Genomic DNA, 13,648 nt, shown 5'->3' with positions numbered 1-13,648 from the left:
AGCCTAAGCCTCCACATTTCATCATACTTGCATTTGATGTACATTTCTTTTCCAGTTTCCCTGTTCTCATCCTTAGTTTCTAGTCGTGACACACCGCTAGGGGCAACAACTCAGTGCCTATCTGAGGTAAAAGAGAGAGAGAGAGAGAGAGAGTAATTTAAAGAGAAAGTGAAAGGGAGAGAGGTATGATGTAGGTCACAGAGCAGCTTTTTTTTTCTGAAAAGCCCTTTTGTTATAAAGTAACAACAATGTCTTGCCTGCATTTCTACATAAGCATGTCATTCTGATCTTCTTTAAACAACAAATACATTCTGACCTTGGTTTTTGGCACTGCAACAAAGAAAAGAAAAGAAAAGAAAAGCATCATTATTACCTCTGCGGTAAAGACAGCCCACCTGCTCAAGTGCTGCGTCTATTCTTGTGCAATGGGCCCGGGGCAGAATGATTGAACTTTTGTAATATTTCACTGCCGGGACAACAAGAAACCTCTTTCAGATGAAAAGCATGAATCAGGACGGTGACAAACTGGCTGGAAAGTCAAACAGAGAGTAACCAGAGTAGGCCATTTTATGACAAGGGGGCCAGTGTTGGCCTTTGATGCTGAGTGTAGCCGTTGAAAGGTGTCCGTTTTCAAGCCCTAATCGCCGACATCAAGTGCATTGCAATTTGAACAGAGCTGTAAGGTGTTCATAAGCAGGTCTTTTAAGTGAAGGGCATCTCTATTACAGGTGGTTAACTAAAGGAATGTCTGATGTTGGTACACAAAGATGAGGCAAGTCAAGTCAAAACATAACATGAATAAAGGAAATAAAGTACATTAATAGTGGAATTGATTACCAAAAATCGAATAAATGCAAAAGGAAAATAAAGTCATATAATACTGGTTGTGTGTAAAAGTTGAGGTACAGGGCAAAGATCACTGGCTGGATCAAAGACACGTCAACATATTATGTGAGATGTGTAACAGAAACCACATGGAGCTTTCGATGCGTGAACGCACTTAAATACCCATAATAAAACGGCATCAACAAATCACAGCCCTGGGATCAGTCTTGACAGAAATATTTAAAATAGAATGATTCATCCAGAAACCAGGCCAAGGATTATGATTGGAGGATTGACCACGTTTGCCATTCTTCTCCAGAAACCCTCCTTTCCCCCTCCTGACTTGTTGATGGATTTGTCTCTAATTTCATTATTACTTCTTAATAGACGGCAACAAGCCACTCAATAACACCCCTTTCTGTTAACACAGGATAATTCACTGCACATTTTTACCGACCAGAAGTACCATCTCATGCCAACAGCATCGCAGGGCATCACGAGAGGACTGCTAAATCTGCTTTTGCAGAGAAAAACAGAGACGTGCTCAAATTGCTAGTTTCCAATCTCGCTGCACGTTCATGGCGTTGTTCTCCAATTTGTCAGTTCAAGTATAATAAGGGAGACGCGATCTTTGCGAAACAGAGAAACTGGTGAGGGATAGATGCTTTCTACCCTGAAGTCTCAGGGATGTAGCCAGAAGAAGCCATCGACTGAACTGAATACGCTGTTTCTGTCAACAGTAGAAGAACGAAATGACCAGCCTTTGAAACTGAATCACCTCTGCTAAATGAAGATATCTCAGGCTCTGTAATGCTCAATAACCCCAACTATTAATGTGTGCTCCTCTTGGAAAGCGAATGTAATATCATGGAGAAGCTCCAGAACAGAGAGACTGCCTCCAAGAGCAGGCAGCACAGAGAGAATGCATTAGACTTGCGGTCGGCTGATCTTTGGTTCTTGAAAAAATGCCTACATCTCCTCCCTCCAGTCCAAAACTAAGACTGGATCACAGAGCGGGGGGAAAGGTTTAGTGTTCATAATTTGGGGGATTTGAATGAAAAACTTAAATGGGAGCGGAACGGGAATAGCTTTTCCCCTGTACTTGATTATGATGATGTGGGAATTTGCAGATTCGGAGAAGGGATTGGAACATTTTGACGAAGGGGTGTATTCCATGATTTCATATGCCATGCTAAAGAATTCCATAATACACACAGACATGGTCAGAAAACATGGTTACATCCTTAACCGTGAGCAACAAACACTGGAAACTATCACAACTGAGAACGTCGTGTGTGAGGAGAGCCGATGGCACTTTGACAATAAGGTGTTGAAAGAAAAACGCTAAATTGCCCATTTTTTTGGCAGCGGACTTTCTGCAGTAGCTGTGGCTTCTGTGGTCTCCCACGATGACCAAGTGGGACACTGCTGAACTGAACGAGCACTGTCAGATCCCAACCGACGGCCTTCCTCTTGTGCAGCAGCGGAGAGCTTCATCCCACCGCCTCAGATGCAAAAGCCAAACACGCACGTGTAGCCAGCAGTCTATCTTATCGCTCGGCCACAGTCTAGGGAGAACGGCCGCAGAGTTGAACTTATGCTATGTATCTCCACGCTTACGCAATACAGGAAATCGATTGTTAGTTAAGTAGAGAAACTGTGAATGAGGAACTCTCTACGAATCCTCTAAAGGCAAATGAGTGGAAGCTGTAGAGCAAACGTAACCATTGTGCTATTTCGACTGAAACAGAAACACACTTTATGCATCATAAGCTAAGATAGTGATGGTCAGAGGCACAGCTGACACAAGGATGTAAGACAAATGTACAACAAATCTTTTATACCCAGCTCATTAATTACTTAAAGGTGAAAGGTCATGGTGTTGTATATTAACCACGTGTCTACTGTAAAAGTGATTTTAATGAACGTTTCTGCTGCTTCTTTTCCTTTTTTCCGATAAAGTGGATTAGATCATGAAAATGATTACACTAGTGATTTGTTTAATCATCTGACAGCTCATATTATCCCTAATGTGCTCCCCAAATCATTCCAACATTATAATAATCTATAGCAATGAGCTTTCGGATCACTTTTGGGTTTCCGTCCCTTCAAATAGCATGTCATGTCCTAAAGCGTAAGAGTTCCATCCATTACTTTCAGTGTGCAATACACAACACATCTCCTAAAGCTCATCCGGTAACAAGAACACACCTGCGCAAGCTAAAAAGAATATGTTATATTTCAGCCAATTCGATACATCTTTATTTTCTGCAGCTCCAGTCAGTGAGTGAATTCACTATTCATCTCGGGTGTGTGTTCCGGGTGTGTGTTCCTGTGTTGATGGTCTTTTTTTTACAGTCACTGATGCTTTTAGCACTTGAAGCTCTTCAGGACTAGTGTTACCTTCTAAAACCATGAACCTCACGAGCCTCTTTTTGGACAGTTTACTGACCCGGCGGAAAAAAGAGTTTCTGTGTGCGCGCCTCAGCTCAGCCATGGGTTCCACACAATACGCCAACACTGTCAAGAGGCACAAGCGATGCGACATTTTCTCCCTCTTACCGCCGTGGAGCGGAGGAATAAATCGCTTCGCTTGAAGGAGAGAGGAAGACCCCAGCGCTACTGCATCCCTGTTACAGTTTTTAAAAACGATCAAAAGCAGCACTGCGGAGTGAGATTACAGGGTGCCAACGACACACAGATGGAACATGTGTTCTCTCGATTTATCAAATAAAGAGCATTTCACAACCGTCTCTACAGTTTAACTTTGTATTTGCTGTACAGTATGTTTCCATGTGAGATCAAGATGTGACAACAGAGAGGCAGATTTGTGTTGACTATCAAGTAGAACAGAAATAAGTGGGAAAAACATACAAATATGTCTTTTCTTCGCCAGTTATTCTCTTTATTAAACTAAAACACAAATCCATAATGCCTTTGTAAATCCGTCATAGGAACCCCAAGCGGGATTTAAGTTCCACATTGGTCTACAAGAAGACGTCATGGTTGGAATACTTTATTGAGAAGGCCACCAAGTCCCATCATTATTGGACAATCATAGCAAACCCAGCAGTCATCACTCTCTGAGCAGAACTGGACACCAACAGGCATGTGCTCAGCGCGGGCACATGAAGCATTACTTTGTGCAGATCCACTATGGAAACCAAACAAGAAGAGCGAAGGCGGGCATGAAATTCAGATGACGCCATTATGGGAATGAAGATGTCACGTCAATGATGAAAGGAGTGCGGGCCCCATAGGGTTGAATGGCCTCAAATGGCCAAAGATGAGTGACAATGCTTACGATCCCCGTTAGAGAACAAGGACTATGTGAATCAGAATTGCTAAATGTAGATTCTTATCCTACAAAGTGCTTTAGGTAAACAGCATAGTATGAAAAAAACACAAACAGATGCTTCTGATGAACCTAATATCATTCCTAAATCTCTACGCCCTTCAAAAGGGCATAAAAGAACAGAGCAAAAGGAGGAGCAGAGGGGATGTTGAGTGTTGAGGAAAACAACATGAGCTCCATTACAAAAGGAAGCGCCGCATTCACAACAAAGAAGAAATGCTTTTGGAGAGGGAGCTGGAGCTAATTCAGCTACTCCTTAAGAGCAGTGATTGTTAACAGAGCCACTGGATTAAATGCACAGCCCAACCACAATGTAATGGCAACAAAGCTTCTTCTAAATGAAAGGAAATATATAAAAGTCCCCGTAAAACAAAAGCGATGCAAAAGAGGTTTTTTTTGCGGAAAGAGCCAAGTCTCTGAAACAAAAGCATCGTAAATGTAAATGTTTGTCTGCTTAGGGGTCTTTCTCTGCATGTATGTGCACAGCCAGGCATGGACACAACCAATTTATCCCGATTGACAACAGATGTGTCCATCTATTTTGGTTCGACAAGCGCACTCTGCAATAACACCATTAGTTGTCTCCTCATTTGCGATATCATTTTTCAACCATACGTTTTCCCCATTAGGGCTGCAGTGCCTTTCGGTAGCTTTTCCATAACTTTGGCGTAGCCAGCAATGGTCGGCATGCCGCTAACCAACAGTCTCGCTGCAGAAGCTGCATCGACAGAAACCAGAGTGCACTGGAGAAATACAACATTGTCAATTGAAAAGAGGACAACTAAGATGAGCTGGAATAAGCAGTATGTGAAGTCCTCTTGAGCAATGCCAACGCGAATGGTTATACAATGGAGAGTCAAAGAGACTGCGTGTTGCTGGTTTGAGTTTTGACTGTGTGATGTGTGCAGCTTGGGTTTGGCTTGTGAAGAGCCATATTTCATGGGGCTCAGAGGGTCGGGGGCTGGTACCACATTTCTGATACTTCTCTTGTACAGTTTGTTAAAACTGAGACAATAGGATGGCTTGATACACGCATTGTGTAAACTTCTACTCACTGGTATTATCATCGTTGGCTTGATTATTATTGCATCACACGCACACGCTTTCCTGTTTTCAGTGTTCAATTATTCATTTAATAATCCATTGTGATGGAACTACGAACATGCACGCACTCTCGTGGATATCTATCACTGATCATTCCTTACTCTCAAGCAATGACCTTATCCCTTACACACATTTCTTAACCTCAATAACCTTGATATTCCACTTTAAGCAGCTTATAAATTACAAAATCATGATTGCATACTGCACATCAATGTCTCAAATAGCGACTATGCTGATGTCTGTTTGTTCCAGCGGGTCAGTGAAGCAGTTTTTGTCAAAGATGCAATTTTCATGTTTGTTTTTCATTTTAAATCTTGTCCAGTACATCATTTAATTTAATTCAACAAACACCTTTCAGAATGGGGATTATTGTTTTGGTGTTTTGGTTGATTGCAAATTTGCGCCAGTAAATAATATCAGTCAAGACGGATCTGCATTAATGCCTTTACTCAAAATCTTGATTTTTAGATCTTAACTATTTCATTGTAGTGTGTGCTAACCCTAAATAACGCTATGTTTAATTAAATGATCACAATCTAATTAACACACAGAAAGCGGCGCCCAACTTCTGCTCCAGGCTTCCCTGAGGTTAATGTCATGTCCAGGAGTTTGAACAAAGCTCTGTTGCATCACATGCGTTTGTCATGATGATCTGCCCACCAAAGAGTCCTGCAGGGTGGAAGAAGTGAACTCTAAATCAAAGCATTGACTCTAAACTAACCTGAGAATGTACATAAACCAAAGCGTGTGTCCTCACTCCAACAGCTAAAGCTCAAAGAGGTTCCCACGAGGACAGCTATAAGGGAACAAACATACAAATACACACACACACAAGCGCACAATGTGCACTTTCCCATTTGTGATAGAACCCAGACTGACCTACTCGCAGCTCCTGACCGAAGACTGTCCTTTCTCCCAGCGCCGAACAGTTCCAGCGTCCATATCGGAACTGGTACTGACACTCGTTGATGCCCATCTGGGCGCCTTCGCCTATAACAATGATGGCGTCCGGGCGGCTCTGGCAGATGGCCCGCTGGCGAGGTGCCAGCCCGGGAATCTTGTTGCAGATGATGTTGGCACCCAGAGCCACCACCGAGGACAGGGCCCTGCCAAATTAAGAGAAACACACCACCACGCACGTACACATGCATTCGTACACACACACACATCACGGACACACAGACACACACACACACACACACACACACACACAGACTCAGTTAGAACTTCCAAAGGATGGTCAGAATCTCAAGTACAGGATTCAATTCAACCGGTAATTGATGCACGTTCATAGTGAAGTGAAACCTATACGTTTTACTATTTAATGGATTAGAGATAAATCAAAAATCTGAAAACTTAATACAACCTAAAGGATAAAGACACATACAGGGAAACTTGCTAAAACAGCCCAGAGAGGGAAAACAAGATTCTTATTTGACCACTGACAACGCCATTACACATTGGTTTGTACGCTGGGAGTTTGAGTAACGACTTGGGGTTATTGTGTTAATTGTTAGGTAACATATTGACGTGACTAGTTGCCAGATTGGACTCAAAATACAGTATAAATCCTCGCTCAGACAGTGCCCTGTTATGTAGATGAAGGGTTCAAATTCTAACCAAATGTCACACAAAATATTATTCTTTATGATTTGTGTGATTATGTGTTATTCCGTGTGTAAAGTGCTGCCTATAAATTTCATGAGAGACTGCTTTTACTTTGGCCACATGGGAAGATTGGTTTGCATGGAAAATATGTCAGGTTTTCAACGCTAGTCGCCTTAATTCGTAGGGTGTTAATGTGCTGCATAGTAAATGGCAAACATCCTTCTCCGCTCTCCTCAGGGAGACGTCATCATATCTGATCTCTGGATGTGATAATATCAAAACATATGTTAAAGATGGCTTTGCAACCACTGAGAAAGCCAAAACAGATTACAGCTAAACAAAGTGCTGACTTTCTCCACAACTCTGTTTACAGCCCTCCAAACCATGTAGATACATACTTTTCAAACATGTCAGGGACTGTGAGCCATAAACGAGCGTGGAGGCAAACGCCAGCTTTGAAGTATGACGTCGACCTCCGAAGGCTTCACCACAAATGGGGGCAAACTAACGCAGGCAAGTTGTGTGTCAGCAAAAAGCAACGGCGGCGCAAAAAGGAGTAAAAAAAGAAAAGGACGGACACAATGATTTCTGTGGATAGGGTTCACAGTGATCTTTGTAGGAGCCCACTGGCTAAGAACAAAGGTATGATTGTTGATTAGAAATCTCCCTCTGACAATCACTGTTCCCTTTACGCTGCTTGTTTGAGTTTCTCCATAAAGACAGACATAAATCTCAATTTTAAACACGCAAGTTCAAATAAATCCTAACTGCAGCGAGTATCTGTTACCACACTGAGGACTACGCTGTACGCACATGCTCTTCTCACCGAGTCAAGACAACAGCACATAGAAGGGAACGTACCATTGTATATTCAAACCCTGCTCTAAAAGTTACAACTGAACTAAGATTTCAACTACGGTAACACATGCTAAAAATGTGTATTTCTAACATCGCCACACTGTCAACTATAGACTGTCTCTTCCAAAATATAAAGCAACTCTAAGAGGAATGCATCAGGTGCATTCACTGTCTGCAGTAAACACACAGGCCTGCTGCTGCTGCTGCTGCTGCTGCTGCTGCTGCTGCTTTTCAACCCTCCTCGCTCTCTCTGCTGTTAAACAGGCTTGAACTCCTCTGACCCTCTGTGACCTGCCGCTGTATGTGTGGTTCTTCATGGCAACCGTGACATGTAGTCTGCACCAAGCAGAGGCTCAGGCTCATTAAGACAAGTAATGTGCACCTGGATAAATGCACTGTCTCGCATAACGAATGTTACGGGTGAATGGTAGTGGGGTTTTCTTTGTAAATGTAATTTTTTAGAACTCTGATTATTTCAGCGCACAAGTTTAAAAAGGTTATTACGACCAAGTCTGACAAAACAGAACTCCTAATGGTTTCCCTTCTTGGCTGTTTGTCATGTCGCTCACCTGCTAATTCACAGAATCACAGTCTACAACGGGCAACGCAAACCATCACACAACACCAAACAGAGAATTCCAGAGTTAAGCTTTTAAATCCCTGAAATCATCAAAGTGCACAAATGCGATTCTGTTTGCTTAGCACATACTTGTGTGTACGCCAGCGGCTTGGGGACAAGCTCACCCACGGTCACAGATCGCCAACAGCAACTCTGAAGTGTATCATGTATCAGGTGTTACAGTAATGATCTAATGTGTGATGTAAATCGTGCCGCGTTTGCTTGATCCCTGGTGTCAATAATGCAGCTGTGATGTCGACATGAAGTAGGTTTTTTTGTTAATTACTAAGCAACAGGTGGCCTGCATTTTTTTTTTCCAAATGTGTGTCTTGCACAGATACTGTCATGTGCATATGCAACATTGCATGTAAACATCTGAAATTTAAAGCCTTATATGTTCTTTCAAATTTTGTTGGATTGATCAATAAACTGGTTGTGCACATGAGCTTTGACGGAGGTGACACACATCTTTATCCTTAATAATTTCAGGTTATTAAAAAAAATAAAACATGGTTTAAAGGCTGTTATATTAATCACAAAATGTGTGACAAAAATACATCACACTAAACATTAAATGTCAGAGAAACAGAGGCCTCTGCCAGTTTGACCTGACAATGACAATACATTTTTTTTTTTTTTGGGGGGGAAAAAACCTTTTTGCAAAAATCAAGCCGGTAGCAGTGTGAGCGGTGAGGAGCTAACAGATTCCATCACAGGGTAGTTTGGCCTTAAGAGAAACTGTTAGTGTACGTCATGGCATGCAGCGTGCTTTCAGCCACCTACTCCATCACATGGAACACTTTGAACCTAACTGACACACTATTAAGCTGCCAGGCATGCATCTTCTACCGAGGAATGCACTCTCAAAAATGCCTGAGACACAACTTAACTAAGTCAAGTGAATAAATGCTTTTCTTTTTCCAAGAGCAGGGAAGTAACTGTTATGTTTGTGCTGAATATGATTTTCCTTGTTTGCTGTTCACTTGCAAACAAGATGATCTGTGCACCTTCATAACAAAATCATATTTATGTCTGTTAAGAACTATATCCGCAAGCCGCACACACACAACAGAGTGGAAATGGTCAGATTATTGCCATTGGAACATTAAGTGTGAAATTCCTCGATATATCGGAGTGTGAGGTGTGCAATAGACCAAGTGCTCTAAATGGTCAGACCGTTTTGCTGACGGCTCATTTGCCACCCACAGCTCTACAAATTGTACAGTTTAACATGCCAAAACATTAGTTCTGTTGCTTCGATGCATTATTATGAATCCAAATAAAAACATTCCCCTTTGAAAACGTATTTTGTGGTTAATGCTCAACATAAAACATACTTAAATAATCAAAACAAACAATGGTATGTAGTTTTAATGCGCAAGCCATTACTATACTTAGCAGTGTAACCCACTTTTAACAGAAAACCCAAAAACCACATCTATTTCAGCATCAGGTTTGGGGTCTCCGGGCAGTAGAGGAAGGAGCGAGAGAGCATGGGTGAGTAATTATTTTTGGAAGCTTTAAGAAAGCCAGTGTTCTCCTGCAGGAGTAATTCTGGTTTAATGCAAAGCCGCAGCGCAATATAGTGTCAATCACGTGCGTGTTGCAGGCATATGTGTTAAGATAGGGGTTCAAATAATAACATCAAAATACAGAGAATCGATCAGATATGAGGTAATGCGCAGAGATAATCTTTCGCACGCTCTGACAGGTTAACGGCGCTCGCATGCGTAAAACAAAATGCCCATATTGTGTTAAATTCTCCTCTCAGGAAAACGGAGAGAATCTCAGCATCCAATTGTCTTGAACATCTCTGCCACTCTGTGGCCAAAATGAATCCATGTAGCAGTTACCAAAATGTTTTCTGGTCTTGCAAAAAGATTTGCAATACGACGGCTAGATATAAACCATCACTGCTTACTCACATGCTCATCCGCCTGCAGACGGCACATTAGCGCGTTCGGGGTTTCACCTAATTAGTTTATTCCCACGTGGATCATTTTCACAGCGATGTTTCCACTGATGAATATTCTCCACTGAAGTTACGCTTGCATAACATTAGGAAGTGTGTGCAAAATATCCTAGATTTAAATCACATTTACTGCTTAAATTGGACTTTTGCTACGCCTGCTCCCCGTGTCGTTAGAGCCTGATGACACCATATAATAATTCAAATGAATCTCCAATCTGTGGACGCGGAGAACTAAAGACAATCATATCAGAACCGGCGTTTAATGATTAGGAAAAAGGAAATATAGCCCGTTGTCCGGTAGGAAAGCTGCACGGGAGCAAAACCCCTGCGTCCTTATGTTGCTGAGGATGAGCGCGCGCACTCTCTGAAGTTAATTAAGGACCCCGTTAATTGGCTCAAACTTACAGGTAGCTGCCACTCGTCAGGATCAGGAAGATCTGTGGATAATAGACTGACAGCAGTACACTGCGCGACGAGAAGATGATCATGATGACATTGAGCAAATGGCTCTCTTCGGATTGAGTGAGACGAAGCGGACAGGATGAAAAAAACTCCCTTAATTCCCGGTTTTAAGTCCCTTTCGCACAAAATCGAAAAGAGGTGCTGTGCGTCTCCTTGTCTTTGGTGCGGTGGCTCTACGCAGCTCCGAGCTCCCAGGGCCGTGTGTGCGCTGATATTGGCTCTGTCATCTCTCAGCGGCGGAGGCTGTTACACAGTACTGTGGGTTCCCGAGCCGGAATGATGATGGTTTTAGGGATTTTGCATGGCAGAAAAGTGCCTCTCTCCACTCTCATGAGAGTCGTGCCTGCCATTGGGCAGGGAGAGACACTGCTATCCGCCCACTTTGCCACAACGGGACAATAGGGTGACACTGATCCGATCCCCGTTGGACGTGCAGGAGGTTTCATTCATCATCACCCCAGCTCCCCCCCCCCCCCCCCCCCCCTTCACCACCACCACCACCACACCCCACCATCCAGCCAAAAATAAACAAACATAGACGCTGGCTGCTTGAGCCTCACACCATCATCTCAGCTCCATGTGCAAAAAATCTGCACATTTCTTTGGCAGGATGTGTCAATCTGAATCAACAAGTTGGTGTCACATCAACGCAATAAAGTCCCCATAATATGACAGATATTAGTATCATAATATTTATGTATGGGTGCCTGAAGAGCATTAAGCGTCAAGAAATGTCCTTACCTCTTATGATTATTCCTATAATATTGTTAAAATATTCTTGGGACATATACAGTAGTAGGTCCTCTTGTAACAAGTTTTCCTATAATATTTCCTAAGAAACATAAAATAAAGCATATTTGCGGTACTCAAATATGATTTTCAGGGACCTTGTTATTTCCTGTGGTAACACTATAATATTCCTATAGGCGTCTATGATATGTGCTGCTCTGTCTGCCTGTCTGCTTCTCCCTATACTATTCAAATATTCATGTTGTGACCCTACTGTAATAATAATGTCTTCAGATTGTAGGATTGCTAAAGGTGAAGGTTTTGTTGTTGTTGTTGTTGTTGCTGTTGTTTTAAATAGCACTCTTCTGGCCTGAGATTCTGAGCAGAGATATAAAATACTCGGGGAGATTAGTGAGTGGAGGGCTTTTATCGCCTCAGCATCGCGACTCTCACTCATCACCTGCAGGCTCCAGTCCAGCGTAAATGAAGAGGGTACAATGAAAGATTCAGCCAGAGAGAAAGGATGGAAGGAATGAGCTAACAGCTCGGGCTCAGTAAACACGGAGATGGGTGAATTCCCTCCCCCCCCCCCGTCCCCCCGTCCCCCCATATGGGAGCTACTGTCATGTGATATGCGCATCTGTGGAACTTGAAGTCATTTACACGCTTCACTCCACTTGAGGTTCTCACAGGGAGGGCTGACACTTTTTTTGTTTGGTTCATTGTTGCTGCAGGAAAATACTATGAAATCAGTACAAGAGCCTCAGAGTTGTATGGACTTCATCAGTCTATTTGACAGCTTATATTTCAGTTAATAAATTCTAATTACTTCATGCGCAATTGGTTAATTATTCAAGAAAGCAAATGTAGTGTCGCATGAAATGTGCCTATGATGAATAATCTGCAACAGTGTTAGACAAATTGAAATAGGCAATACAATATATTGATTCGGTGGATTTATCCTCCACTGCATTTACTTAGGCTACATGCATAACTTTAGCCCCCTATTACTCATTATAAGCTAAGATCATAATATAAGTATACATTACAGGGAGGTCACTACTCAGCATACGCATTTCATAAGTAGAGAAACAGTAACCGGCATGCACAGCGTGAACAAAAATACAAAAACTTCCTACATAGATTTTCCGGAAACATAATTCGTCATAAATCGTATGTGTGTCTACATGGGGGTCCTTATATGATCTTGCTTGAGAGGCTCTGCGGTAGGCGCAGCAGAGAAGGAACGGAAAGAAGTCGTTCTGTGTTTATGCATCAAGGTGAGGTATTGCAAAACAGGTAAAAACTCTCAGTCTGGCCAATGGAATGTGGAAATACAACTCAGTCTGCCGCTGTTAATGAAGGTATGCAGGGTGAGCTGGATCTGGAGCAATGACAGCGGCTCAAATTATCTTGTGCGACAAAGGAGCAGGAGTCTCATGAGGTTAACTAAAGAGATCTTTGAAGGCCAATACGAATCGATCACAATTGTGTTGGCACGAGACGTGATCTGCCACTTCTACGCACGACACATTCAGGTGCAGACATTTGGATATTACAAAATATATATTTTTTAAATACAACTGAAAACTGATTTTTCACATCAGGCTTAAGTTTAAGGTCAGAGGGCAGCCGACGCTTTCCTGTAAATAGTGTATTAGTCAGAGTGTCGCAATGAATTTCATACTCAGGTTTGCGCATGTGAAGAAAACGCATGTAATCACAGGTAATGAAAACTTACCCAAGTCTGAGGTATATGATGCCAAAACACAGGAACACGTAGAGACTCCACTTTCGGAGGGGTTTGTGCATGATCGTTGCCACTTTGTCCAGAGGCCATGCACTGTAACATAAAGTGGTCACGCTTTCCGTTCACATTGGCAGGTTTCCTAACCCTTCCAGATGCACGTAGACCGCCTATTTTCCGCGACAAGAAGCTGAAGCGCCTTTGAAATCTTCGACCGTGTGAAATCCATGGTCCAGCAGTACAGGTGAGATGCTGATGACGACCTGAAAGGTAGCTAAGAACTCCAAAATGAAACTTGAGAGAGGGTCGGACTTGAGAGGTGAATGAGTTCTTGGAGGAAGTGCCTCCTATTCGTCCTTACTTTCACGG

General features: G+C 42.5%; 1 protein-coding gene across 2 annotated transcripts in view; it reads right to left on the bottom strand.

Moving 5' to 3' along the window:
- wnt7bb (wingless-type MMTV integration site family, member 7Bb) overlaps positions 1-13,346 on the bottom strand; it is a 28,589-nt gene extending 15,243 nt beyond the window's left edge. Inside the window, exons 1-2 of one of the 2 annotated variants that reach the window (XM_029433783.1) lie at positions 13,274-13,346; positions 6,164-6,390 (exon numbers count right to left, since the gene is read on the bottom strand). In XM_029433783.1, the coding sequence (XP_029289643.1) occupies positions 6,164-6,390; positions 13,274-13,344 (298 nt within the window). In that variant the 5' untranslated portion in view covers positions 13,345-13,346. Of the gene's footprint in view, positions 1-6,163; positions 6,391-10,746; positions 10,960-13,273 lie in introns of those variants that run through there. The other variant, XM_029433782.1, reaches the window with a different exon arrangement.
- Positions 13,347-13,648: the final 302 nt, after the last annotated feature.

Source organism: Cottoperca gobio, chromosome 6, assembly GCF_900634415.1.
Source record: "Cottoperca gobio chromosome 6, fCotGob3.1, whole genome shotgun sequence".
Lineage (NCBI taxonomy): Eukaryota > Metazoa > Chordata > Actinopteri > Perciformes > Bovichtidae > Cottoperca > Cottoperca gobio.
The sequence above is the reverse complement of the archived record's forward strand: the minus strand, read 5'-3'. Positions and strand labels throughout refer to the sequence as shown.